General features: G+C 47.3%; 1 protein-coding gene across 2 annotated transcripts in view; it reads left to right on the top strand.

The window, feature by feature from the left end:
- Nucleotides 1-18,247: 18,247 nt before the first annotated feature.
- NECAB2 (N-terminal EF-hand calcium binding protein 2) overlaps nucleotides 18,248-27,416 on the top strand; it is a 76,432-nt gene continuing 67,263 nt past the window's right edge. The window contains exon 1 of one of the 2 annotated variants that reach the window (XM_048316925.1): nucleotides 18,248-18,496. In XM_048316925.1, coding sequence (XP_048172882.1) covers nucleotides 18,296-18,496 — 201 coding nt within the window. In that variant the 5' untranslated portion in view covers nucleotides 18,248-18,295. The remainder of the gene's footprint in view (nucleotides 18,497-27,416) is intronic. The other variant, XM_048316926.1, reaches the window with a different exon arrangement.

The following is a 27,416-nucleotide window of genomic DNA, read 5'->3' as shown; positions in this document are numbered from 1 at the left end:
ACTCTTTATGAGCTGATACTTTCCCCCCTGATTCTGTTATCCTGGCAATATGGGCATTCCTGAGAAGGGATAATGTGGTTCTGTGATCTTCTGCAGCTAACCTTTGCTAGAAGAAAGTTCAGTCATCAATGCTCACCTCTCTAAAAATACTGGTTTTGGCTACATCTTCCTGTCTCAAAAGCAAATGAAGAGGAGAACAGAAGCCAAAGAGCATTTGAAAAAACAAGGGGCATTGGAATGTGCTGGGAATAAGGTCATAATACTGGTGTCAAGTGAAATGCTGCCCTTCCCATCACTGAGATCAAAGTCACGGTGTTCATGCTGATCATTCCTGCATCCCATATTGCATTATGCTGAAGTAATTTGCCCTGCATGGGAGAGCTCCTAACTAGGTCAGCAGCCTGAGCTTCCATCGGGGGAGCTCCTGTGTCTGTTTTAAATAACCTCCTTTCCTGCCCAAGAGGGACGAGCTAATTGCCTGCCCCATGCAGGACAGGAAAGGGAAGTGTTTTTCCACAATTGATGCTTAGAAAATATCCTACATTCTGCCCCCAGGGATGTCGAAGTAGAGGATCTCAATAGCAGAATTGGTGGTTTAGTCATCAACTGCAGGTCCTCAGGGCAAGGCTGTGCGCTGGTAATCCAAGTTGTCATTCAGTTCTCTGTATCCAGGGAGGCAACTATGAATTATTGTTCCAAAACAATCAGCTGTGAGAGTCAACAGATACCGGCTTTGTTATGAGTGGAATTCACCCGAGCATTATAACCTTGACCTGCAGCATGTGACAGGACCAGGAATAGAACCAGTCTCCTCCTGGGCCCTCTGCACAACCGAGCTCTGCCTGCGGTAGTGACGCAGCTCCGTCCGGTGACACCATAAATGCTTTCACCCCCATTTCCATTGCTGCTGCTCAGGCCAGCCCGGAGCTTACCCTGCTGAGCCAGCTGGGCGTTTAACGCTGGAGACCACTCTGCCTCACTTCTGTGCCCTGCAAGTCATTCAGTGTCCTGTCCCTGCTGCCCAGTGGGAAACTTCCACAGCCACAGTGACCAGAGCAGGTCCATCAGGGAAGCGTCAAGCAACTCCCTGATCAGCTCAGTTTGGATAGAGCAGATTGTTTTTTTTCCTACGTAGCTCTGGCTGCAGCTAAGAAGTGATGCTAGTCCCTCCAGAACAGGGGCTCCATGTCAGGGACTCATTTTCCCTTCTTCAGAGCTCCTCAGCCTCCTTTGGTCCCCAGTTGTATCCTTGCAGAACAAGCTCCTGAGACCTGCTGGTACTTGCCAGGAACAATAGAAAATTACACCTTCAGAATCCAAACAAACATCTGAAGTTTACCAACAAGACAAAAACAGAATTGTGGTTTTCTGATTTTATTGTATTTGTGAGTCCTTGCAGTGAGGGCTGATGTGTTTCAAACTCGCCTGCGGGTGTGGCAGAACTGAGTGTATGAGTCTGAACTCAGGTACATTTATTATGCAGTTAAAGTACAAACTTACTGCTTCTGCTTTTTGCTTTGGTGAAGGTCTTGTGAGATGTCGGAGCATGTTCATTGAGAGCTTTTAATTCTTAAATGAAGGGAAGGGTGGCCTCTTTTTAAAAGGAGCCATCTTTTATGTATCACCTGAATTGAAATAATTTCAGTAAGATAGTCTTGGGAACTCCTTTGATTGTTCAGCCTTCACTTTTTTGGCAGCACTTCTGTCTTTGAGCACAGGACTAAACCCAGCCACATCTTGGCCAGACCGCTCTATATAAAAGGTCTACAGAGCATTATTATAAATTGCAAGTCCAATGATTGCTTAAGTCTTCACTTATAAGGGCCCTTCGGGAGCTGTCAGGCTGTTGCAGGCTGTGGTGGTTTAAATTAACCTGCTTTATTTGCGAAATACAGATATTTGTGGGCAGGCCAGCAGCCAGCATGTCACTGCTGACTGACAGCTCCTGGGGCTGTGCTAAGCTGCTGGTAACTGGGGGCACTTGGGGAGTGGATGGTGTGGGGGAGCCTTTTAGCAGAAGGGGATTCAAGGTGGAACCAACCCTGGAGGCTCCAGGGAAAAATATCTGACTTCCAGGGCCCTTAAGCAAGCCATGAAGATTGAAGAAAGCTCCTGGCCAGAGAGCAGCTAAGTGGGGAGGAAGAAAAAGGAGCACAAATTTTGTTGCTATTGTTGGCTGACTCCTGCCTTCTGCCAGAGCCTGGAAAGCTGCACGGATCCTCTGTCCAGGAAGAGTTTCCTTTGACATTCCTGGGGACAAGCCCTCAGGGCCAGGTTTTGGATCTTTTGATGTGCAGCTCAGAGAGATTCTGAGAGATTCTGCTGTGGCATGAAAAGGAAAATATCTCACAGCTTTTCTGCCTCTGTCTGTATGAATACACCCTTCTGCTCCATATGGGCAGCCATGTTACACAGCTTGGCTTGGGAAGAAGGACCTACAGATATATTGATTTACAGGAGCAGAGCAGGCAGCCCTCATGAACTTTTTGCAAAGGAAGCAGAATGGATTTTGTTTTCCAGGCCAATTTTTTCTGGTTGCATTCATTTCTTGGAAGCGCTGTCAACAGCTCTGCTTGGTTTTACGTCTATTCCACAGCAAGCTGGAAACAAGGGAAAGAAGGGGAATCCTGAGCCAGGCAGCACTCATGCACAGGCAGCGTGGCCCTGCTCCCTAACCAGCATCACTGCCAGCTGGGAAACCTGCTCTGGAAGGTGACAGCACTATTTACTAAAGGTATTGACCCTGCAGGTGAATTTCCTTATCTTGGTCTCATCGGAAGTGAAGAAGCTGGGAAAATAACTGCAGGAACCACCTTTCTGGACTGGGATGCAGCTGCAAGGGGCTGCAGTCCCCATGGCCAGGCCAGGGTGTTTGAGCACAGCCCAGCTCTCTCTGGGGTAAACAGAGCCGGGTTGGGCACAGTGCTAGAGCAGGGGCAGCTCAGAGGGGCTCTGCTCAGTAAGACAGCTGCTCATGCAGACTGGGAGTGAAGGGCCAGTGCAACAGGGGTTGTGGGCGTGGAAAGTTACTGCTGATGACAAAGTGCAGATTTGGGGATTTTGTATTGGGTAGGTTTCCAAATCTGGGTTGTGCTTTTGTAACCCACTGAACCCTTTGCCAGGGAGGCAAACTTTAACCAGAGGGCAAGTAAAGGGCAGGATGGAATCGTTCCTTTAATGGCAAATAAGTAGAAAATCAGGAGAGTTGTGGTTTTTTTATGAGACCACAGGCAGTTTTAGGCCTAAAACATTCATTCTTTTCAAGAGCCAGCCCAGTGGAGCAAACCTCATTAGCAGCTTGGCATTAATACCCGAGTTATCCAGCATTACCGTAACTTGGAGTCAGCAGAGGTCTCAGAGGCATAGATAGCTTTCAAAACTAATCAACCAACCAATAGATCTTTCTACTGAAAAAGCCAGGGAATTTGTATGCCAGAAAAAAGTCCTTGGTGTTTTCCTGGAGTAATAAATGAACATTTCAGTTTAAACATTAAGGTCTAGCCAAACCAAGCAAATGACAAAGTGGTGGGATGCTGAGTTCAGATGCCCCAGTGGCTGCAGTGCCCTGAAAGCACCCTGGGCTTTCAGCCCATCCCTCACAGGGCATCCTGCTTGAGGACCAACAGGGACACAGGGCCTGCCAGGCCTTGTCCAGCTGGGAGAAACAGGGGTGTGTGTGATGGACATTGTGGCACAGAGAGGGATGAGATATTTATCTCCCCAAGCTGCAATGGAGGCTGCAAAAAAGATGAATGACAAGTGAAGTTGCACAAGGTTAACGTAGCAATGTTGTTTCTAAGCAAATCTGAACGGTGGAAAGTTTATGCCATGTGAATCCCTCGTGCTGTGCAGCTGAGTTTTCTTTTTCTTCTATTTTTTTCTTACCTAATCTGGTTGCTGGGATGCCAGGGGTGGATTTACTGTTTTATCAAACCACAGCCTGGGAAAATGAGCAGCACTGGCAGATGCTGACATGTCATGGCTCAGGGCTGGAGGGATTTCACAGCTGATGCTGCTGAGCAGCTCTGAGGGTGGGATATGCTGCGGGCTCACTCCCATGAGGGGATGAGTGACAGCCCTGCCTGGAGCGGGCAGCCCTCACCAGGACATCTGTGGGTGTCTGCCTGGAACTCGGGTCAGTGCAGATGGGAGAGGTTTGACAGGGTCTGAGTCTGCAAGCAGAAAATCCAAGGAAAGGGAAACTGGATACATGGGGTATCCACTCCTCAGCAGTTTTTCTGCAGCTGGTTGGGAAGGATGGTGTCAGCATGACCGGGAGGGCAGAGCCAGTCATGGGCACTGTGATGGGAGCAGGATTCCAAGCTCAGATGTTGCTGTTGAAATTTTCCCAGAGCCCTTTCCAGCACCTGTTTGCCAAATTCCCTTTGAAGTTGCTGAAGCAGCTTTTCTGGAAATGCTGCTCTTGTAATGGAATCTCTGCCCAGGAAATTAGGGTGATAATAAACAGTAAGACACATGAGCAGTGAGAGGGAAGGGTGGCATTTCATGTGAATGAATTACAGGTGATAGACACTGCCTGAGGTACCCTACTTGCAAAAACATCCTTCATGCCCCATATTGCACCTTCATGAAACTTGAGCAAGAGATTTGTCGGGAGGGTGAATTGCTGGCATTGTTTTTGCTGGCTGGAGTATAACTAGGGTGGCTTGGGGCAGCGCATTAAAGCATGCAGGATGCAACCTCTGCAATAGATTGACCTGATCAAATGTGTAATAGTAAGAAGCTTTTCTCCTCTGAAAAGAAAAGCTTTAAAATCCTTCTTCTGTTTTACACGGAGGGGAAAGTAAGACTTTTTGGAAAAGTTTCACTAAAAACAGAGGCAGAAAGCAGCATTTGATCAGGGACTTAGAGCAGAGCCTCAGACATTGCAGTGAATGCTGTAACCTCTGGCATTTTATGGTGGATTTATGGTCCCCTTTTGGGCTAGTGCTCCATCTCAAGGCTGAGACAAATTTCAGAATTGTGTTACACCAGAACTGATTTCCTCCTCTGCATAATTCAAGGTTTGATGAACTGGTGTTTATAAGAAAAAAAAGAGGTTCCCAGGCTATGTTGTGGGGCTCTGGAGCAACCACTTGTACTGATTTATAGTGAACATGACTGTCATCCTGAGGCTGATATAAGTTCTCATTCCTGAAAACATAAATATTTATATAAATGTTTTTTGGGGAGTTGGAGAAGCACGAGTCTGAGAAAAAGATCGAGTTATATAAACAAATATTATCTGTCTGATGTAACACTCCAAATACCTCATCCACTGAGTAATCTGGATGTGACATAACAGGAGAGCTGGATGAGAGCGGGCCAAGTGAAGTGTTCTCATCCTGAAACAAGGGAAAACAAACCAAAGGGAGGTAGAATTGCCCATTCCCAGGCTGCCTGACCCCTGCGACCTTCTTTGTGCTCTGTTATATCCATTTTCTCCAAAAATTTCCTCTTCCTTTAAACAATGTAGTGGATACCCCTGTGTCCCACTGGGAAAAGGTTCATTGCAGAGGAAGTGATGCAGCTCTGCTGGAGCAGATTCCCATTTGCAAGTGGAGCATGTGACACTTTGCCAGTGTTAGGTCAGGAGAACTGGGGGAATTTGAAAGCAATCCCACAGCTAAAACAATAAGGTCTGGCTCTTGTCAAATATCATCACAGATGAACCACATTTCCCCCTTTCCTCATGTGTGTGGTTCAAATAGCCTTTGAACGCTGCACTGATAAGGGAAATGCGTGGGATAAAATTCTGACACAGGGAATAGCAGCATCGTTCTGCTGAGGGCTGAATGAATGACTGATCCCCACATTCTCAGTGAGGCTGGAAGGTCCCAATGGCCCCTGCTTGGTCAAAGAACTAATACTAAGCATTTTCCATACAGAAATATGATTTCCATATTCCTCTGATTCCTTAATACTCGGATTTGTCAGGATGCTATTTTACTAATTATCTCCTAGTTTGGAGTTTATATTATACAGGGAGGGCTCAGGCATCAGGACAGTCCATTTGTATCATGACTTGAAACTCACCTGGACGTATTGGGGTTTTTTTCTTTTCTGACAGCTCGTGCAATAACAAATGGAAATTACATTCTCAATAAACAGTCCATCCTAGGAAACCTGACAGCCAGCCAAGATTGGCTTAGAAATCCTTGCAGTGGCCACAGGCAGGCACCCCAACTGTGAGAAGGATTCAATGTGTCCTAGGCATGGGCAATGCCTGGTTTAGCAAATAGGGTTATCCAGAACAGGGAACTGAAGGAAAATCTGTAACAGCACAGTAAAGATATGAGGCCAAAAGAGGAAAGTCTGAAGAAAATGAACTATTTGAGGAAACTTCCTTGGATTTAGGCTGGAACATCTGGGCGGCCCTGCAGCTGCTGAAGGCTCTTTGGAGGCTGCTTCCATGTACAACTCTGCTGCTGCTGAGGCAGAAACCTGCTGGGCATGGGCTGCATCTTGCTTGCTCTCCTTTGGATGAGAAATGCAGCACATTTGTGGAGGAGGAGTAGTGATATTATTACAGGGAGCTGGGAAATGATCGTGTTTTTAATTAAAGGTAGACATTTTCTAGGGCTGCTTAACTGCCCTTCACCAATGCCATATGGCCCTTGGATGAAGCTGATCCCTGCTGTATTGTTAGTCTGGGAAGGGCAGATATTTTGGGAAATACCTCCTGGAAGGGCAGTGCTTCACTGACATGTGAAGGTGGTGTGTTCAAAGAGGCCTTTGTGGAAGGCACAGGTGCCTTTATCTTCTCTGTTTTCAGCTGCTGTGAACATTAGTTACACCAAGAACCCCTCGGTGCAGAGCACAGATGAGCATCCTTGTGCTGGGTTAGGGAGCACAGGATGGTGTTTATGGCAGCCTGCTTGCCCAGGGTGGGACTGCCGAGCCCCAGCCCCCAGCCAGCTCCCCTCCTACCTGAGAGTCAATGTAAAGATGTCCTGGTGCAAGCTGGTGCTTGTATTTCAGTGAATATTAAAGGCAATCACTGTTTGCTTGTGTAAGGAACAGCCCCAAATCCAGCCTCCTGGCAGTACCTAATCCGCTGTCAGAGCTGGGCTCTGCCCATGCTTCTGAGCATTTTGTGGTTGATACTGGGCAAGGCTGTCATCCAAGCACATCATATTGTGAGGGCTGTTTATGATGTTGGCATGTGAACCACCACAAGATTGGGCATGGACAGCCCATAGTTCAGGAAGAGGATGAATATGGGATGGCATTATGTTGTCAGAAGCCCATTGCCAAAAGTCTTTGAGAAAACCTTCCTTGGCAAGAGCACTCAGAAACATATGGGACTATTCTGTTAGCCAAAGCTTTGGTATTTTGCGTTAAAAATGGAGCATCCAATGCTTTTTTGCAGCCTGCCAGGGGAGATGAGCATTGGTATCTGTGTTGGGGGGTGTAGGAGGCAGCTCTGCTGTCAGGGATGTTGTGATTGCCAGCACAGATCTTGCCAGCACAACTGAATATGTCCTAAAATAGGACTGAGGAAGGGGATGGGTCAATAACCCAGCAACACCCATATAACCATTTTACAGAGTTGTAGAATCACCACAGAATCCTTGAATGGCTTGGACTGGAAGGGATCTTAATGATCATCTAGTTCCAAAGCCTGTCCATGGGCAGGGACAGCTTCTACTGGACCACTTTGCTCAAAGCCCCATCCAACCTGGGCTTGAACAATTCCAGAGATATCCACAGCTTCCAACCCGTACCAGTGCATCACCACCCTCACAGGGGAGAGTTTCTTTCTAGTGTCCAACCTAACCCTTCCCTCTATCAGTTTGAAGCCATTCCCCCTTATCTTGTCACTCTAGGCCCTTGTCCAAAGTCCTTCTCCAACTCTCTTGGACTCTCTTTAGGTACTGGAAGGGGCTCTAAGGTCTCCCTGGAGCCTTCCCTTCTCCAGGCTGTACAACCCCAACTCTCTCAGTCTGTCTCCATGGCAGAGGTGCTCCAGTCTCTGATCATTGTTGTTTCCTCTGGACAGGCTCCAGCAGGTCCACATCCTTTTTAAGAACTGGGGGCCCCAGCTGGCTACCTGGAGAGACTTTCCAACCAAAAGTCTCTGGCACTTTTTGATAATTTATCTCCCCAGCCCCTGAATTTCCTAGCAACAAGATTAGTCCCAGCAATACACAGTCAGTGCATTGTTGGCCAGCCCAGCTGGCCTCACTCAGGGGCCCCACAGGTGCCTGGGTGCTTTTCACCAGTCTTTGTGGCCTCTCCCAGTCCTGCTCTACCTTTCCCCAAGTCAACAGTCCCAGTGTCCTCCAGCCTGCTGGCTCTTCAGGACCAAACATGCCTGCTCCTCTCAGGAGTGGTGGTTGGGAGACTCACATCTCTCTGCTGCAATCAAATTCTTTATGTACTTGATGTTTACAACAGGCCATTAAGGTGCCCTGGAATGCTATAAAACAAGCAGCTCTGGATTTTTTTTACAAGTTTGATACTAACAGCGAGGAATGCTCCACAGCCATAAAGGACAGGAGCACTGAACTGATTGTCTGCTGGAATGGTTTTCAAATATAGAACGGGCTTCTGGAATCACTTGCCATAAACCTGGAGGCAAAAGTGAAGCAGTAAATCTGCTGTGACTCAGAGTGTGCACCTGGCAGAGAAATCCGCAGAAACATTACTGCAAGGTGACAGATTTATTCTGGATACAGCAGGTGAGGTGCCTTGTAGGAATCCCTCTAAAATTGCTCAGAAAAAAAGGGGAACCCAAATGAGGAGCCAAAACAACCTATGGATGCAACCAATAAGCATTGTTTTCTTTGCCAGGAAGAAAACCAGAGATTCAGATAGTTCATCTCGTTGCAGTTTAAGATTTCTCTATTTCTGAAGCCCTGGACACAAGCTGCTATTTAATAGAGCCACTCTTCACAAACTTGAAGTGGCACCTGAAGAAAACTGCTGGCAGATCTCTCAACAGAGAGCCTTGTGTCCTGGTGCCAGGCATCCTGCCCAGTGCTCACACCTCCTGGTGTCTGTCAGGAGGAATAGGCTTCTACCATGTGAGAGCTGATGCTAAGGAACCCCATGAAGAAATTTGAAACTGAGCTTGCTGCAATGAGCTTGGACAACCTGTGTGACCTAGGAGTCCTTTGTACTTACAAGTTTAGTGAGGTTTCATTTAATAGCTCTATTTCTGCCATTTTAATGAGGGGAAGTGATAAATAATTGGCTTCATATTTCTGCTAAGTGTCTCATTCAGTGCCATCTCCTACAAAAATAAATGGTTTATCAAGCACACCTAAATTGGTAAAAGACCTGATAGCTCTTGTATCACTTAAATTTGAGATTTGCTTTGGATCTTTTTCCCGTGGTCTTCCAGAAGTTGCAAAGTTGAAGCTACCTGAGTTTAATTGCCGCACTGTGTCTTGCCATCTGAAATCACTAGGTAGCAGACAGAGGAAGGGTAAACCCCTCCAGATATCTCCCACTTGTGCTGGAAGAGGGTTTTCTCTGCAAATCTGTGCCTGGCAGCCCTGAGAAGCTGCTGTTCTCTGCTGGGCTGAGGGCTTGGCACGTTGGCCTGGCAGCAGGAGCAGCCAGCCCAGGCTTTGCCAGCGATGCTCAGGGCATTTGCACAGAAATGACGTGGAGATTGTCTCCATCAGAATAACTTGGACATGGGGTTATGTAATTATCTGGCCATGGACTGTACAGACATGTTTTCAGGGAGGTGATTTAGCTGTCATGTCAATCCCAGAACACTGATCTGGACTTGCATAGGGTGGTAAAGCTGTCAGGACAGGTTTTGCTGGGAAAAAAGATTCAGGCTTGTGAAGGTATGTTGAAACCCCAACTAAAAGGATAAAACCTGTGTGTGTGTGACTCAGAATGCAGCTGCAAGTGGGAAGGTCAGAGCTGGGATCTTACATTTTGGTAAAAGGATGACAGGTGGGATGTCATCCCTAAGGATGCTCAGGAATGTTGGGATGTCACACAGAGGCTTTGTGCAAGCAGGGCAGCACTGAGACAGGGATAGCAAGCTAGTTAAAAAGGTGATTTTCAGGGGGTCTGAAGTTATTCACAAACTTGTACCAATTTTGTGAATAGCTATGGATTTTTAAACTTCCAAAACGAGAGGGGAAGACAACTAAAAAAAAAAAAGAAGGTGATGCATTAATTAAGATCTCTTTAAAGCAATATTTAAAGAACATTATGCTGCAAGGACTGTTTGGAGACAGTATTGCAACCCTCTCTAAGGTGACCCTGTGTCCGTCCCGCAGCAGCACAGCTCCCTCTCCTGACTGCAGAACTCAGCAGCCCCCAGATGAGGGGTTATTGTGCTCGCTGGGACTCAGGCTCATTTCTACAGCGTAAATGTCCTTTAAAGCACGAAGGGATCCATCCCTACCTGTGGGGATGGGCTAGATTCAGACAGCTTAAACCTGTAATTATTCCAGGTTCTCTGTTGAAGTGCATGGCCCAGTGGGACGTTCCGTATCTCTAACTGTCCTCTCCAATTCTCATTTAAAGAAAATTTCTCTTTTCCAGAGTGAGGGCTGCTGCCTAAGGAGGGGACAGTGGGCAGGAACATCTGCTGGCAGCACCTCGGTGTGATGAGTTTCTGACCTTGGCCGCAGCATGTGGTTAGGCTCAGCTGGGTTCCTGCCCTCCCTGCTGCCATCCCATGTCCCAAGGCTCTGCAGGGACATCAGCAGTGCAGGTACCAGGTAAACACACTTTGTGCCCAGACTGCCCGTGTCAATCTGCGATGCTCTGACCTTTTGTCCCCGTGAGGTTGTTTTGACATCTTGATTGTCCACCTTCCTCAACTGTCAACAACTTAGATTATCCTCAGATATTTGGTATTTCTGCTGTACAAGGGCTTGACAAGCGCTGTTTGTGTTGCCCAAGCAGCTTTAATTCACCAACTTTTCTATGGATAGCTTTGGACGGGAGAATGTCCTTTGAAAACAAGATTGGTTTCTCGTGCCGCAAACTGTGTGGTCATCTCCATCCCCAAACGCAGCAGTCAGGTAGGGCACTGGACCTGTGCCAGGCTTTGAGAAGGTCACAGAACTGACAGAGGAGTAGAAAGCTGAGCACTGTAAGCAGATGAAGACACAACTGTCCTATCCTTCTCGGCCGTGCTGCGTTACCTGCACTACCATGGGAGCCGTGTGTGTCAAAGCCCAGCTGGGAGAACACCCAAAGCTGCCCAGACTGGGCGGGTCAGAGGCACTGCTCCAGGCATGGGGGCATGGGGGGAGCTCCAGCTCAGAGACAAAGCCCCAGATGTTGCAGACAGCTGAGACTCATGTCAGAGCCACACAGTGACCCTCCTGCCCAGATGCCATTCTCCAGAGCACTGCTGGGGCTGGCCCCAAGGGGACTTTTTATTGCTGTGAGGGGATAAGCCACCAGAAAACCACACTCTGCTGTAGCCCAGAGCCTCCCTGCAGCCTCAGCATCAGGCACTAGATGTCCTTGCACGCCATGCTGTGGATGTGCAGCCTTTGGTGCTGCACAGGCTGCAGGAGGGACATTTCCATGAGGGTGACAACCACTGGATGAAGGTGGCCCTTTTCCAGTTCTGGCTTTATGGGACAGAAGGGAATTTATGAGGGCAAGGCACTTGCTTCACTGCCTGTCTCCATGCTCCCCTGGGAATTCTGGGTCAGGGGCTGTCTTGCTTTTGGGCGTCATTTTCCATGACATCCCAGCAAGCTCACCTCCATCAGCACCTGCAGCTCAAAGTCACTTCTTGGTGATCCCATTAAATTATTTCAAGAGCAGCCCTTTGTTGTGGGAAATCGATATCTGCCTTGAGGGCCTGTTGATATCTCAGTGAAACCCATTAAATTACATGAGTTTGATCCCAAAGTGGCAACCACAGCAGCATTTTAAAATAGCTCCACAGCCAGGAAACCCAATAACATGCTCATGAAGTGACTTGTGTGTGTGTGTGTGTCCAGCAGTAAGTCTCCCAAACTCTTGGTGAATAATTATGGGAGCAGTGTAAGATATAAATAATTTCCCTGGGTCTGTCACTTTGAGGACAGCAAATAAGGACAAATAAAACGCTGGAGGGAAAATGAATGTGCCCGGTGCTTGAGCAGTAAGGAACAGCATTGAGTGTGCTGCTAAACTGATGGTCTGTACCTGAAAGACCGGTTCACTGCTGGAGCTGCAGTGAGTATCCTTTGGAGACCACCTGGCAGACCTCTCCCCCGGCTGTTGCTGTGTTTGTCCGCACGTGTTTGTGGCAGTGAGCCTTTGCCCTGGGGATCCCATCTAGGGGTACAGCCACTAGCAAGCCCTGGAGCCAAGCAAAACTTCTGGTGTCCCCTGAGGGCAAATCGCAGCCACCCAGCAGCTGCTCAAGCAGTCCCTGCGTGTCAGCACAGCATTTGCACGTTCAAGCCCTCCTCCGGTCACCCGCAGAGCAGGTCAGGGGGTCCCACCCTCGGGCTCCACTGGGGTGCTGGGTTGTGTGAAGCAAGCCTGGTTTGTGGGTTTAGTCCCTCTGGGCACGGGTTTTGTGCCCAAATCACTCCTGTCGTGCGGTTTCAGCATCCCTTTGAGGACAGAGAGCAGTGCCGCAGGCAAAGGAATCCTCCGGCAAGCTCTGTGCCCTTCTGAATAACCTCCATGTGTTCACAGTTTTAGCCACAGGCTAAATATCTTAAGAATAAGAAAGGTTTGTATTATACCTCTCTAAACTGTGCATCCCCTGGGGCAGCTCTTGGCCAGTGTCCTGCCCACGCCCCCTGTGCCTTTCCCTCTGCCTGGGCTTTGCCACCGTGCCTGTACTGGGAACCCCAGAGGGAGTCCCGCTTTCTTTGAAAGCTGTCAGATTTTACTTACTGAAAACTAATTAACTGTATTTATTGTCAGAAATAAACTGGGGAGATCTTCTTTCCCCCCGCAAATGCAGTCAGAGATGATATCTGCCGAGCAAAGGAGGAAATTACTTTAGAAATTAATTACAAAGGGTATACGCAATGGGAAAAGTGCCAGTCCCTCCCTGCCCACTCTTGTTATGAAGAAGCTTGATAGCTCTGATCTCAACACATTCGCAGACACATTTCGACTATTAAAACAGTGCAGATTATCAGGTTTATGTTGTAATTGGGGAGGTTGGTTATGAAGAGGCGATATTTTATTTAGGTGCAATAACTGAAACATTTTTAAATTGGTGGTCATGCTCACACAAAGGTTTAGAGATCTGAAAGTCTGTAATTGTCCAGTTCCATGCGTTTCATACTGTTATATATGATCTGAAATGAGGTGTACTGGGCACAAGAAACAAAGGGTAATTTTGAAAGTGAAGAAGTGGATTAGCTTATTCCAGGGTCCTTAATAGTTCTGACCTCAACTACATATTGAAGGGGAAAATATTTTAGTCTGCTTTACATGAATGCTATTATAAGTAATAAAACTGCAAGAAACGTTACTGTAGCTCTTCCCTTCAAATCCACAATCACGAGCTCTATCGAGCCAGTGGCCTTTAACTTTAATCAAGGGTGTGCTAATTTGGGTGTTAAATGTTCATTTCCTCAATTACCAAAACAACAGAGCTAAGTAATGTCCCTTAATAGCCAACACCAAAACAAAACCAACCGCCACCCTCTGAATTTATTTAGCAGCCATCAGCAGAAGGTCTTTAGCCACTGTTTGCCTACATTCCTGCACCTCAGAATAACTAAAAGGCTATAATATTATTCGGGTTTTGAGGTGTCCACTGAATGGTGGCAGGATCCCTGGGGACTGAAGGCCATGTCTGGAGCTGATGTGGGGGCCCCAGCCCAGGTGTCCTGAATTTTTCAGGCTGCCCAACCCAGTCAGGAGCTGTGCTGCTGCTGAGGGGTTTGGAGAAGCCACACAGCTCCTAGGCCTTCTCCAGGATGAGCTTGTGTGTGTCTTGGAAGGTGAGTCTCTTATGAATTAGAGCTTTGTTTTTTATTTTATTTTCAAAAATTGTTTTTTTCCTACGGTGACAAATTCTCATATTTCTCTGGAGAACCCCCTCAGAGCTCTGGGGAAGTCAGGACTTCTGAGAGCTGTGATGTCCTAATGCTGTATGAGTTTTATTTAATGGTGAGGTTAGTCCCTGTAATTCCTGTTTACCAGGTTTCCTGGATATCTCTGCCTTTAGGATAATGAGCAACAATAACCAGAACTCTCCAGCTGTGCCTGGTCTCCATTTGCAGCTGTTGGGTGCATTGGGTGGGCTGAGTAATTCCTCAAGAAAGATCAGGCTCTCTCACCTTGTGCTGGACCTGCCTGCTCCCCCCTTGGCTGCAGTGCTGGCTGGTCCTGGAGTGGGAGGCATGTTTGGATGCAGGACTACTTGAAAAGAGAGGTTTTCGTCTCGTTAGGGTAACTATGGTTGGAAGACACTCTGGAGGTATTCAAAGTATAAGTCCACATCTTGTCTTAAACAAGAATTCGGCTCTTTAAGATCAACCTGACATAAAATGGTGCATTTGAAGCTTTTACAATCCCTGATTGCAGGGCCCGAGTCAGAAACCTGTGTTCCCAGCGACTGAGGTGAACTTGATACTTCTTTAGTGTGTGGGCAAGCTGTGTTACCGAACCATGAGCTCAGCTCCTTTCAGCTTGAAGAGGGGAGGGGGTTTGTTGTGTTTTTAGGAGTTAACACACTGCACGTGGACATGGTCTCCCTGTATCTTCTTCAGCTCAGACTGGTGAGTTACCATGGTGCTGTTGGCAGTGTGACATTTTCAAGCTGGGATATACAGTTTTTTATAGAATCACCTGGTGATTACATGCTGCATTATAATAAACATAAGTTAATAGAGGGACTAAAGTGTCATTTCAGCTTCCAGGCTGGGCAAACAAGGTTGCTCTGCCAAATTCCCATCTCTCTGACAGGGTTGCCATTTCCTCTTCCTGCCATTGAACTGTTGCATTAACCTCAATCCCTCAGTCATTAGTAAATATTAGTAAGCTGTACGTGACATTTTGCACCAAGCAAGGCTGCAGGTCCTGCCTGTTGGAAGTTTTTAATTAAATAAAGCTGCCTGCTGTGGGCAGAGGGATGGGGGGAGAAGGCAGAATTCAAAGGGGAGATGAAAGCTGCTGCCTCTGCCTGCCACGCCGGGGTGTGGGCAGGACTTTTGCTCCTCTCGGACCTTTCCTTCAGAGGAGCCCTTGTGTTTTTCAGATGGCCTCTCATCTGAAATTACAGCACATGGTTTGTGCATTTGCTCCAAGTCTTTCTGGAAGTCACTGGAAAATACTGGATGTAGCACCTGAATAAGCCCCATATGAAATCTGGTAGAGCAAACATTGTCAGTGGTAGCAGTAAGCCAGTGTTTGTGGCTTACTGCCACCAGAAGCTGAGCTCCAGGCCCACCAGGCAAAAAGCATTGTCAGGTCAACATCAGACTTGAAACTGGACTGGCAAAAGTCTTTTTCTGAGATCTCAGAGTTTCTGAACTTGGAGCTGGGAGTGAGAGAGAATAGGTCTGATCTCTCACAGTCTTCAACAACCTTCCTGTCCAACTGATCCATCATTTATAACACTGTAGAGGTCTGGAACAACGCGTGTGTCCAGCCAGCGCAGCAGTGGGGAGGCTCAGTGTTAAATGTTGGGACAGGGAAGGTGGAGCAGCAGCTGCTGCCTTTCCCCTGAAGCTCTCCCTTCCTCTGCCAGGCAGGGCTGGAGCTCTCTGCCTGCAGCACAGCGTGAGGAGCAAAATGCCAGCGGGTCTGGGACTGTGCTGCACGCTGGGCTCTGCTGTCCTTGGGCACCACATGGCCTGACCACGCTGAGCCTACCAGAACCTGTAATTAATGCTTGCTGCTTTCCCAGGGATGCACTTTGCCTGCATTTAACTGTGCCTGTTGGTTGCATTCTCTCTCTTCTCTCTATTTATTCCTATGCCACTCAGCATCTGCATTATGGATAAAGCTTTCAGGGCAGCCAGTGGCTGCTGGTGGTCCTGCTCTCTCCACCTTTAATTAAAGAGCAATAAGTGTGCTGGATGTCCAGGAGCTGCAGCTAAAGAGTCAAGTAAATCCTGATGTTTCCACTTGTCCATCACTTGTTTGTTTTCTTCTTCTGGCCCTGGTTGATGGCTGCTTGCCGGGGTCAGTGCCATGACCAGACACACAGGATGGTGGGAGAGGTTGGCAGAGCCCTGATGCCTTGGCTGCAGTTGTGTTTATTTGCACAGGACAAGCAGCGTCCCATCTCCCTTGGCAGGAAGCAGGGGATGAATTTTGGCACACAGAGTTCAACGTGAGGTCTGTGCCTCTGCCCTCAGCTGTGCTGTGGCACGGGCTGGCACCAGCATATGCCTTGAGGGTTGCTCTGTTTCCTCATTTCCTCACCTGGCTCAGATAAGTAGTAACAGTCTCCCACTTTTTCCTCAAAGAGAGACTTCAGCCTTATGGGAACTTGGAAACAGCCCTGAGCAGCATAGCCCAGTATAAGTTATTGGCTTCTTCCTAATGTGAATGGCAGAATTTTTTTCTATCTAAATCTATTTAGTATGAAAAATGAGTATTCAAATGTCATAGAGTTGGTTTTGACAGTAGCAAGAACTGTTTTTGACAAAAGCACAGGAATAACCCAAAAATTCAAATCCAAGTAGTGAATCTTCATGGTAAATAGAAAGGAAAATTCAAAGAACCTTATTTCTAAATTTGTTCAGTCAATAGTTTTAATTAGCAAGCATATATAGTAATCCTAAACTGGGTGTGATCAATCCAGTCTGAAGCAGCCATTTAGTGGAGGGATGTCTAAAGGAGAAAGAAGGACGTGAATAATCTGAGCACTGTACAAGTACAAAAGAGCAGAGTAGTTCTGACTGTGAGGGGTACAGGAGATTGGCACCACTTCATGGCAAGGAGGACAAAATATTTCTTGTCTTCTCTTTGCTGTGAGGTGTGAATGCGAATTGAGTGGTGGTTGGGTTGTACACCAGCCTGCTCTGAGCATCCCCATGAATGAACACAAAGCTATTGAAGTGCTCCACACAGCCTCCATGAACCAACATAAAACCCCTGAAGTTCCTCTGTTTTCCCTCATGAATTTTGTGTTGCTGGAGAAGGAAACCCTGAAAGGCAAGAGCTTGGTGAAAGAGGGGCTCAGCCTTTGGGTGTCCTGACCTACTGCTAGGCTTCTCTGTGCCCCATTTGTTTAAAAGCCTTTCAAGAGCTTCCAGCTATTATCCATGTAATCCAGCAGAAAGGACTGGGCTCCCACTCACTTTTCTTTGAGCAGCAGCTGAGAGGGAAATGCACATTCCCCACCTGTCACCTCAAACACAGAAGTTTCACCCTAATTTACCTGAATAAAGATGGGTGGTTAGAAGAAGCAGCTAAATAATTCCTCCAGGTAGGCTTTTCTGAGGGTCTGGGTTCTGGTGAACTGCAGTGTGTAAGCTCTGCTGAAGAAATAATTTACTGCTGTTTGCTTCACTTAAAGCAGTGGTTGGTCAGGCCTTTTGGAGCGATCCTGCTGTTGGTTGGAGGCACAGGACTCAGTGTGGGAAGCATGCAATGCTTGCAGGTGGTGCTGAGCATGCTGGCTCCTGTGACAGGGGTTTTCAAATCTGGGGACATGGCCCTGGTGGGCCATGAAGTCCTCTGGAGCTGCCTGGAGAGGCTCTGGATGTCGCATGTGGCTACTCCAGAACTCTGGGGAAACCTCCAAGTGTGACTGAGTCTGAGCTCTCCTGCTTTGGTGCCTTCCTGGGTTTGAACTCAAACTGTGGGAGCTCAAGTGTGGAGTGGGAAATGAAATTATTTAGTGCCATTTTGTCCAGAAGTCTTATTGTCTTTGCTGCAAGTCTACATCGTGACCTGTGAGGCTGAGCACAGGAGTATCTCAAAGGAATATCCTCACAATACAGAATTACAGGGCTAGGAATATTTTCCAGATGAGCACTGTGGTTACTGCTGTAGCCACAGATGTGGCAATACCCCACCTGGAATCACTGACTATTCATTGAATAGGGAATTTTTGGAGTAGGGATAGGGGTTTAGGGGCAAGTTTTATTTTCCAGCAACGAAGAGTTGCTAACATCTGTTGTGGAGGTAGAGAGGCTGTGGAGGGGAGAGAACATGGATATAGTCTTTTCAGACATAAAATGCCTAGAAGGGTGGTTTGTGTTGGAGCCCGGGGGGCTGACCTACCCCCACCCCAAAAGTCCCCCCTTGCTCTTCGGGCAGCATCCCCCGCGGGTCCCCCCGCAGACCCGCCCGCTGCCCGCCGAGCGGCTGTGGGAGGAGGAGAAGGAGGAGGAGGAGAAGGAGGGGGAGTCCCGGCGGCGGGATGAGGCCGGGCTGAGCGATGTGCGAGCAGGCAGCGCGGTACTGCCGGGCCGGGGTGCAGAAGCTGCTGCGGAAGCCGGCGCCGGCGCTGCGCGGGCTGGACGGGCTGCTGCGCTGGGCGGCCTGCAGGATGGGCGACAAGGGCCTCGCCGAGCGGGAGCTGCTCGCCCCGGGCGCCGCCGCCGCCGCCCAGAGGAAGGGCACCTCCGTCATCCTCGATGTGAGTGTTCCCTGCATCCCGCATCCCGGCTCCTGCCTCCCCCCGCCCGCGTCGCGCACCGCCTCGGGAGCGGGGATGTTCCTCTCGTCCTGCGCTCCCTGGACCGGCGGGCACGGGCTGGACCCCGGGTCTTGCAGTCCCCAGTTGGGTGGGTGTGGGTGTCCAGCATCCTCTTGCCCTTGTCCCGCACCCACTCAAGCCCCTCGGGATCCGCCGGTATTTCCCAGGTCCAGCATCTCCCGGACCAGCTGGGCAAGAGGCTGCAGCCCGGCTTCTCTGCTTCCCTGCAAGCACAGGCTGCACGGGCACGGGGTGCACCCCGGACCTGCATCCCGCGAACAGCTTGGCATCAGGGTTATTTCTCGGATTCTGGGAATGGCATGCGGAGCAGGTCCTGCATCTCTCGGGCTGGTTGGACGTAGGGGTGTCCAGAATCAGCAACCCCTTTCCAGATCCTCCTGCACTGCCTGGGGCAGGAGGTTGCAGCCCGGGTCTGGCACCCACTTGTCCAGATGCTGCACCTACTAGATTGTCAGGGCAGCCTGGGTCCCATGTCCCCTTGCCCTGCACTCTCTGGGACAGCTGGGAAGAAGCTGCACCTTGGTTCTGCACATTCTGCACTGGGCTGGGCATGGGGTGCAGTCCTGGATCCTGTACCTCCATTCCTGAGTCCTGCACCTTTTTTTTACAGGCTGGGCATGGAGATGTAGCTTGTATCCTTCACCTCCTTGCCAGGATCCTGAACTCTCTGGGCTGGCTGGGCACTGGGGTGCACCCTGTTTCCTGCACGCTCTGAACAGGCTGAGCGTGGGTGTGCACCCCAGGTTCTGCAGCCTTTTTCCCAGGTCCTGCATCCCCTCGACCAGCTGGGATGAGGATGCTCTGTAGATCCTTAATCCTGGTTTGGGGGGACTGGTAGGGATGTGCTTAGTGCCTCGATTGCTGTATTTTTAGACTTTCTGATTAGGGAGCTAACGAGGCTGTTTGCACTTAAATCAATTGGGAGAATGGGGTGGAATCAGCCAGAGTGCAAATGGTGTAATTACAGTCTTTCTGCAGCATCCAGTAATTAAACACATAGATCCTCTGTTTTGCTATCTCCTAGCTAAAAAAAAAAAAAAAAAAAAAAAAGTAGTGAAAGCAAAAATAAACTACTGAGGCATTGGCTGTAGTAAAGGATAACTCATGCTCTCTCACAGATAGGATAGGCAGTAGTAGCTCTTCCAGGCAAGCCCTTGCATTTTGCAAATAATTTGCTGAACCCGTAGGCATTGCCATGGGCTGGAGAGTCCGAAACTCATTCCATCCCTGAGCACCCTGAGCTGAAAGGCGTTTTGGTTCCCTGAGGCACCATTGTCTCCAGTGGGTTACCAAAAGCAGGTCAGAGCGCAGAGCACTTGAAGGATGACCCTGCCGAGTGGAAGGGGCTGGCAGGGGGCAGCTGCAGGCTGGGGGAATGAGCTTCCAGGGAAAACAGAGGATGAGTGCAACTCACACCATTATGTCTTTTAAGTTAACTTGTTTGGGGGGGAGTTCCTGGGGTTTTTCCCAATTTTTGTTGGATTGTTTTGGTTTGTTTTGTTTTTCAATCTGCCCTGAAATTGCCAAAATTTCACAACAATTTGGAAATCTGAGTTTCAGAGCATAAATGCAATTAGGAAGCAAAATTCATACATTAAATTTATGTATGAGGTTTCTTTAGTTAGGAGTGTTTTGCCACCAAAATGATATCTTATCCATTCGATTTTACTATCTTTAAGTGATTTTTTTTCCACTTTGAGGTTTGAGCTTAGGAAAAGAGACATGAACTTTCAGAATGGGAAACACAGTAGAGCATTGTATTATTTCAGTGGGAAGTACAATAGAGCTGGGTGTGCAGCTCCTGATCATTTTTCCCTTTCACAATGGTACTGGGAGCCCTTTCTCACCTGCTGAAAGTAGAAATGCATTCTGGAAATGTAAGATTTGAGGGTTTAGGGTTTCTTTTTCCCCTCCTTCCTTAGAACTTGATTTTTTCCTTTTTCTCCAGGCACAATAGGAATGCCAATTGAAGCTGTAGCTTCACTGTAATGGGCTCTTCAAGTACACTGCAAGACCCCCCTTTCATACAAAGGGTTTAAACACAGGAACACGTATTTAGCTTAATTTTCACACATTAGCATGAAAGTAACAGGCAGCCCGCTGAACGCTCAAGGATGGTAACCTGTTTTCCATCTAACTCTTCACATTTTTGCTGATGGATGTGCTGGGGAAGCAGTGAGTCCCAGCCACGCAGCAGTGCAGCTTCTCGGTGGGGGAGGATGAAGCAAAAGACCTGTAAGATTTTATGTTTAGCTAACACGTTTTCATGAGCTGGTGTGCTATGTAGGCAGGTCCTTGGGGGCTGGGGGAGGAGGGGAAAGCTTGGGTTTGGTTATGAATTAGATAAAATGGCTCTGACACTAATAGTATCTTAGTCACGTCTTCCTCTTCTGGCTTCCTTTTAATTCATCCATCCCCAGTGTTCTTGTTCTGACTCCTCCATGAGAGTGGCTGGTGTGTCAGAACAAAGTTCCCTGTGTTCTTTCCACCAAAGAGACACAACTGTGGTGTTGTGGGGCAAAACTGAGGGCTGAAGAACAACAAAACGCAACAAGGGGGTAAGATGTCTTCTGCCAACAACCTGGCTACTGCCACTTGGAAGATGAATCTTAACTTTGGGCTGGCTTTGATGTTTTTCTTTTATTTTGCCTCTGGCCTTTTAGGTAAAGGATTAAAAAAGGTTGAATTATGTTTACTAGTTCAACTCAAAGCTATAGGTTTCCAAATGTAAAAGTAGCTGAAGTTGCAGATTTTTACCAGAACCCTGGTAAAAATCTAATGAAGATACTTAAGTCCTAAGCATTACCAAAAATAGGCAGCAAGTAAAACCATGGAATGAGAGATGCTCTTTAGTGATGGTAGTGGAACAAGTGGAGGTGATGTGTCACTCTAGGAACCAGGAAAACATCACTTTGAATTGAATGGTCAGCTCTTACGACATTGGTCAAATCATCATAAGGGGTTGGGATTGAGCAAGGGGTCTGTACCCATCCTGTGCCCACCCTCAGGTGCCTTCTCTGGGTCTGCTCCAGCTGCAAGAGCCCAAGACTCGGGGCTGGCAGCATGTGCAATCTGCTGCAGGTATTCCCACTCACACCAGACACTGTGGGTGGACACTGGATATCCAATGCTTTCTGCACCCATGAGGACAAACTCCCTTTATTAAAAACTGTCACAGTGCTGCTCCAATCCACATGTGGAGATGGTGGCATTTCCAGTCAAGAAAAAATCCTCAATGTCACAACACTTATGAAAAGGAGGATGTATTATGTGGGTGTATATTCTCTGTGGCTAAGCCAGTGTGAGATCGGATTTGCTGAGCGTGGATGAGTGCACGTGCAATACAGAGCTGAGGTGGATACCTCTCAAGGCATAGGAAATGTCTGGGCAGGTATTGTTCTGTCTGGGAGTACTTCAGAGCCGGCTGACAAACTGTCCTTGCTCATCTCTTCCTGCCTTCCTGTCACTGCCAAAAGCCTGTGTTGACAGCAGAGGTGTGAACTCCAGAGCATGTGAGGCCTGGCCAGTCACAGCAGCTGCAAGTGAAGATGCTCTATCTGGTTCACAGCTCATCTCCTGCTTGGCATCTAAAGTAGGGATCAGCCTTGGCTATGGGTGAGCATCCCCACGGCAGGACTGTGAGCCCCAAGCAGCACTGGCCTCCCTGCCTCCTTTCTTGCCGATGGGGACTAAATGCATTGATTTTTGGCTTTATTTTAAACACTCCTGAAGAATACAGTTCCATTCATTGCAGGTCAGATGAAGCTTTCTGCTTTATCTACCCTGTATTTTGCTAAAAACTAATTTTGACCCAGATCTGACTTTTTTATTCTTTGACAGGGTCAGAAAGATAATTTCAAATCCATCTCTCCTTCTTATGGCTTCTCTTTCACCCTCTCTTATGTGGCCAAACCTTGTTTGTGCTTCTTCAGCCCCATGGGATTGAGTGAGGTGTCTGGATAGAAGATACAGAGAGTTTGATTTGTGCCAATGGTGCATTTCCAAACATAGATCCACAACCGCCAGTTTTCCAACTGTTTTGTCAACAACAGGATTTCCAATGCAGTTCTTAATAGCAAGGCTCTTGCAGCCACAGGAATCCCAGGAATCCCTTCTCAATCTCTTCTGTTTTGATCTTTTTCCTTCTGTTTTCATTTTGTTTGTTGGGATTTTTTTTAAAGGTTGGTTCATTCCCCTTCATTTGTCCTTGTTTACCTTCTCACTTTGAGTGAACTATTTCAGAGGGCTATTTTCCTCCTCCTTAATCCTCTCTTTGTGAAATCTATGGTTTGATATTTCTCCCTTGAGACGTGCCTGCAGGCACAGCTGGAGAGGAGGGCCAGGGCAGGCCAGGCTCTCTTCGTTCAGCAATTGCTCACTGCAAGGTACATAATCACACAGGCGAGTCCATCCTGCTCTCCTCTGATCTTCAGGGCTTTGGAAATGGGTGCTTGAAATGAAGCTGAACGGAAAAGTAACTTCTAGTGCTGAACATCAGCAGGTCAGAACATCAGATGCAACTCTTACCTTTCTTGTGCAACTTTTATTTAGGACAGCTAGGTAAAGTCTAAAGAGAAGGTAAGAGTGAAAGCAGAGGCTGGGACATGGTGTCAGCTGCTCTTCTCTTGAGGAAGAAGGGAAAAAGAAGAAAGATTGCTTTGAAGTGCAAAAATGCCCAGAGACCTGGAGTTCTGCAGCAGCCTTGTTTTGTGGGGAACCACTGCAGATGGGACAGTATTTCCACACCAATGGCATATTCCTTACTGAAACACCAAAATAAAGCCTTGCACAGGGAATGCTCATTAGCCTGAGAATGTCTAAGAAGATAGTCCAAAGTGACATTCATTCGTTATTTTCTCACATTATTGCCAGAAGGAGCAACAGAGTGAGGCTGTAGGAAAGGAAATTCCTTCTGATACTTCAAGTTAGAGAACTTAAGGCCATACCTGATGTAAAACCTTTTCTCCAAAGGAAGTGTCAAGACTTGTAGGGCGAGGAGCAGAAAGAAAGAACGGAATGCAGGAATATAGTAAGAGGATTAATAATTTTTTTAGGTCTTTGTGGGTCTCTGGATGCCTTCTCATCCATAGGCTTTCCTCATGCATGAGACATGATTATGTTTGTCCTCAATTCTGCACCCAGATTATGGTGGAAAACAAAATTTCAGCTCTGCTGCATTCTATTTTAAATCAACATCATATTAACCTGGTGAAGGGATAATAAACTCCACAAACCTGTAATAATTCTTGGGCTTCTTAGGGGAGTGCTTTTGTGAATGTAATAAAACTTGTGAGAAAACCTTCATTAAGCAGCCTCCAGTGTGGCATGTTCTCATCCAGGGGCTTTGAGAAGGCAGAACTAAATGTTTTAAATTTGAAGCCATCATTTTGTTTTCAAGTTTATTATTACCACCAGAGTTTTGAATTGCTTACTTCTGGCAGTCAAATATCTGTAGTAGCCATTTGAGAGTACGGCAAAAACATATATTTAGAGAAAACCTGTTGGAAATCTTGACACAAGTTCTTTGCTCTAGAGAAAATAGTGTTTATATTCATCTAAACCTCTGGTAAATGGGTTAAGTACACACAGGCAGCAAACTGCATGCATTGCCTGTATAAATCCTATTAAATGGCTTAATGCCCATATTGTGGGCATCCTGTGGGCTCGCTGTGTGACTTAGCCTGTGCTTCAGGAGCTTTGCTTAACAGCCTCAAAGCACAGCTGATGGGGGACATGGTTGCTGCAGTACTTGAAGTGGATAATTTCTCATTTACCATCTGAAATCCGTGCGTTGTCCCGACGGTTGGAGAACTGGAGGTGATGGAGCAGAAAGAGCATCCCTGGTCAGGCTGAGCAGCGCGGCGGCTCCTGCTCCGTGAGCCCCGTGCCCGTGGGGATGTTCCTTGGCTGGGTGCAGGCACAGGAAGGCAATTGCTGCTGGGGCCTGGCAGGACAGGGCACTTCTCCATCCATATTTCATTACCTCCTCTCTCGCTGACCTCCAGGGCTGCTGCTTGACTAAGTCTAAGTGACTTTGCTGCTGAGTGAGGATGTCAGCAATGGAGCTGCTGGGAGCCTGCAGAGCGGCTGCGGGTTGGATGGGCTTTGCAGCCTCTGTGCTGGAGATGATGCAGCATCCTGACTTGTATCCCCTTCTTCTGGAGCTGGTGGGAGCTGTCCCTGCCCCTGGCTCCCTGGGAGCCTGGCACCTTTGTGGGTTTGCTTTCTGGCCCATAGGGGAGCTGTGGGGGGCTGTGGTTTCCCTTCCATCCCCAGATCTTACACCTTTCCCTTATGGAAAGCCCCTCACCTCCTTCCCGCAGTGGAACAACTAATCCAAGACCTGAGCAGAGGGTGTCTTTGGGCTGTGTGGGGGAGGGCACTCTTCTTTGCTGACCTAGAACATAAATCCTGGGTCTTCACAGCAGCAGCATTTTTGGCAGCGCTGCCAAGCTATCACAGACTATATTACATCTTTATCAGCCTCCCGATGCTCATTCCAGTGCTCATACCTTGATGCAGTGCCTGCCTGTGCTGACAGATGACTTTGTCTTAAATTGTTTTTTCCCTCCAGGTGTCCCAGTTTAATTTTTTTTATGTGTGCAAATTGTAGGTGGTTTAATTAAGTTGAAAGAATAAATCCTGCTTATTAGCAATTACAAAACCAAGCAGCTTGGTCCTGTAGAATAAACTTTGATAAGTAACAGAGCCGATGTGATCTTTCATCAACACGTTCATTTACAAATAGTCATACTTTAGGGAGTATCTGGGAGAGTTAAAGCCCTAAAATGTTCACTTAGTGGAGCTGGATAAAAATACTTCAATTTCTAAACATTTCTTCCATTTCTTAATTTATTTTTTTTCCTGTTGCTCCAAGTATTCCTTGCAAGGTTAACAGCTGTGTGAAGCAGAACATGGCAGGTTGAGCCTTTCTCCCTTTTTAATCTACATTTTACCTATTGGTTTTGCCTTTCCATTCTCCCTCTGCCAGCTGTGCTTAGTGGGATGGTGATCTCTCAAGGGACCTTAAAACAGGCATTGCTGCTTCTGTGTTAGACTGGCTGTAATACCTTGGTTTCAAAGCAGTGGGAAGAGCAACAGAAGGATGTATTGATGAAAGAAAAAGCCCAGAAATAATCAACATCCAGGAAGAGAAGTACATCATCTGGAGGTGCTCATGAGGACTGAGGATTTGGGGTGTCCAAGCCATGAAAAGAGGAATATCTCATGCAGTGGGCAGGGCATACTGAGCACAGGTGAGGGCTATGTGCTAAAGCCACACAGCTTGCTGGGATCCTGCTGGGATTTATTCCTTCTTCCCATAGACAAGACATGACTGGCTGGCCTTTTAAAAGCCATATTTAACTTCAGTGAAATCTGTAAGTATGGAGAGAGGTAGGATTTCCCCCCCCCCCAAGAAATTTCTAATTGCTCTAAAAAAATGGAGGTCAGCACAAGAGGAGTTTTGATGTGGTCACAAGCTGTAACCCTTGTAGGCAGTTTCCATGACTCCCAACACTTTGGTTTGGCTCAGGCAGAGGGGTTTTGCCTCTGCTGAAGTACACCAGAAAGTCCTGCTTTGACTCTGCCCCAGGCTGCATAGCCTCACAAGAACTTTGGACAAAAGAATGATTAATGTTCCTTAATTAAGCCATATTCAGTGAAATAGCATATTCTGCAATTCAATTTGTCTCTTGGGGTTCTTGTTTTGTGCAGCAGTTTCTCTTCTGATATTTTATTTTTTTAATGGTTTTGTGACCCAGAAAATATGAGATTCTATTTTACGGCTGACTCTGATCTGTCTTGCTGGTGCTTTTATTCCCTCCTCAGGGAAATTTCTTTGTACAACTAAAATCTCTGCTCTTGCTCAAATTAATAGGGTCAGGCCTGAAGAGATGATGAGAATATTTTACCTTTTCTGCCCATGTTAATTTTTTGGTAATTTATGACCTGTGGTAGTGGCCATTTTCGGCAGGAACCTGTAAGGTTCCAGCCTTCACACAAGCCTTTTGCTATTAATTGCATTGTGTTGGCAAAGACAGTAGAGTAGAACAGCACAGCCCTGGAGAAGTAGATGAAGGATGTAACTTAGGCACACAGAAGTCATGCAAGACACAAGAAGGATGCCAGCTCAGCTCTGAAAGGCTGACAAAGAAGAAGTTATGCAAAACAAAGATATTGCATTTAAGTCAAAAGTGGGGGATGAGGAACAGCCACCTAAAAACGACATCAAACATTGAAGACAGACCCCAAAGATCCGTATGAGAACTTCTGATAAGGGTGTGAATATGTAAAATAAAGCAACCATATGCATCAAGTAAGTGAGGACAGCTAATGAATGTGTAACCAGTGTGTATGATAAAAACTCTGCTTATCCAACACTCGATTAGAGGAAGGACCCCCGAAGTGACCAGCTGATTTTGGTATCAGTATTAGGGGACTGTTCCTCAGAGGAGGCCAGTGAGAAAAATAGCAGTTGTTTCTGCCCTCCTTCTCCCCAGCAAGTTCTACAATACTACACATTATTGCAATTTTTTTCCTTCTGAAATGGCTATTTGATTCCTCTCTGTGGACTGTTCCTCTACACTGTAGTTTTAAGTCTAAATATAATCTCCTTCCCACGCAGGAGACTTGCTTTTTAAAAAATTGTTGTAAATAATTTTTCTTTCAGAAGTGCAGAGCTGTGAAACTTGGTTTAAGAGATTTTATTGACTCCAGAGAAATTGTCTGGACTGGCTGCACGGCTGTTGTAATTTTTTTTAGTGTGTATTTTTCTGGTGTTGGATCCATGGTTTCAGCTTTCTTAAGTGAGGGAGGTGCTGGAGGGCTGAAAGCATTT

This window comes from Corvus hawaiiensis, chromosome 12, assembly GCF_020740725.1.
Source record: "Corvus hawaiiensis isolate bCorHaw1 chromosome 12, bCorHaw1.pri.cur, whole genome shotgun sequence".
Lineage (NCBI taxonomy): Eukaryota > Metazoa > Chordata > Aves > Passeriformes > Corvidae > Corvus > Corvus hawaiiensis.
Note: the sequence above shows the minus strand (reverse complement) of the source record. Positions and strands in the feature narration are given on the sequence as shown.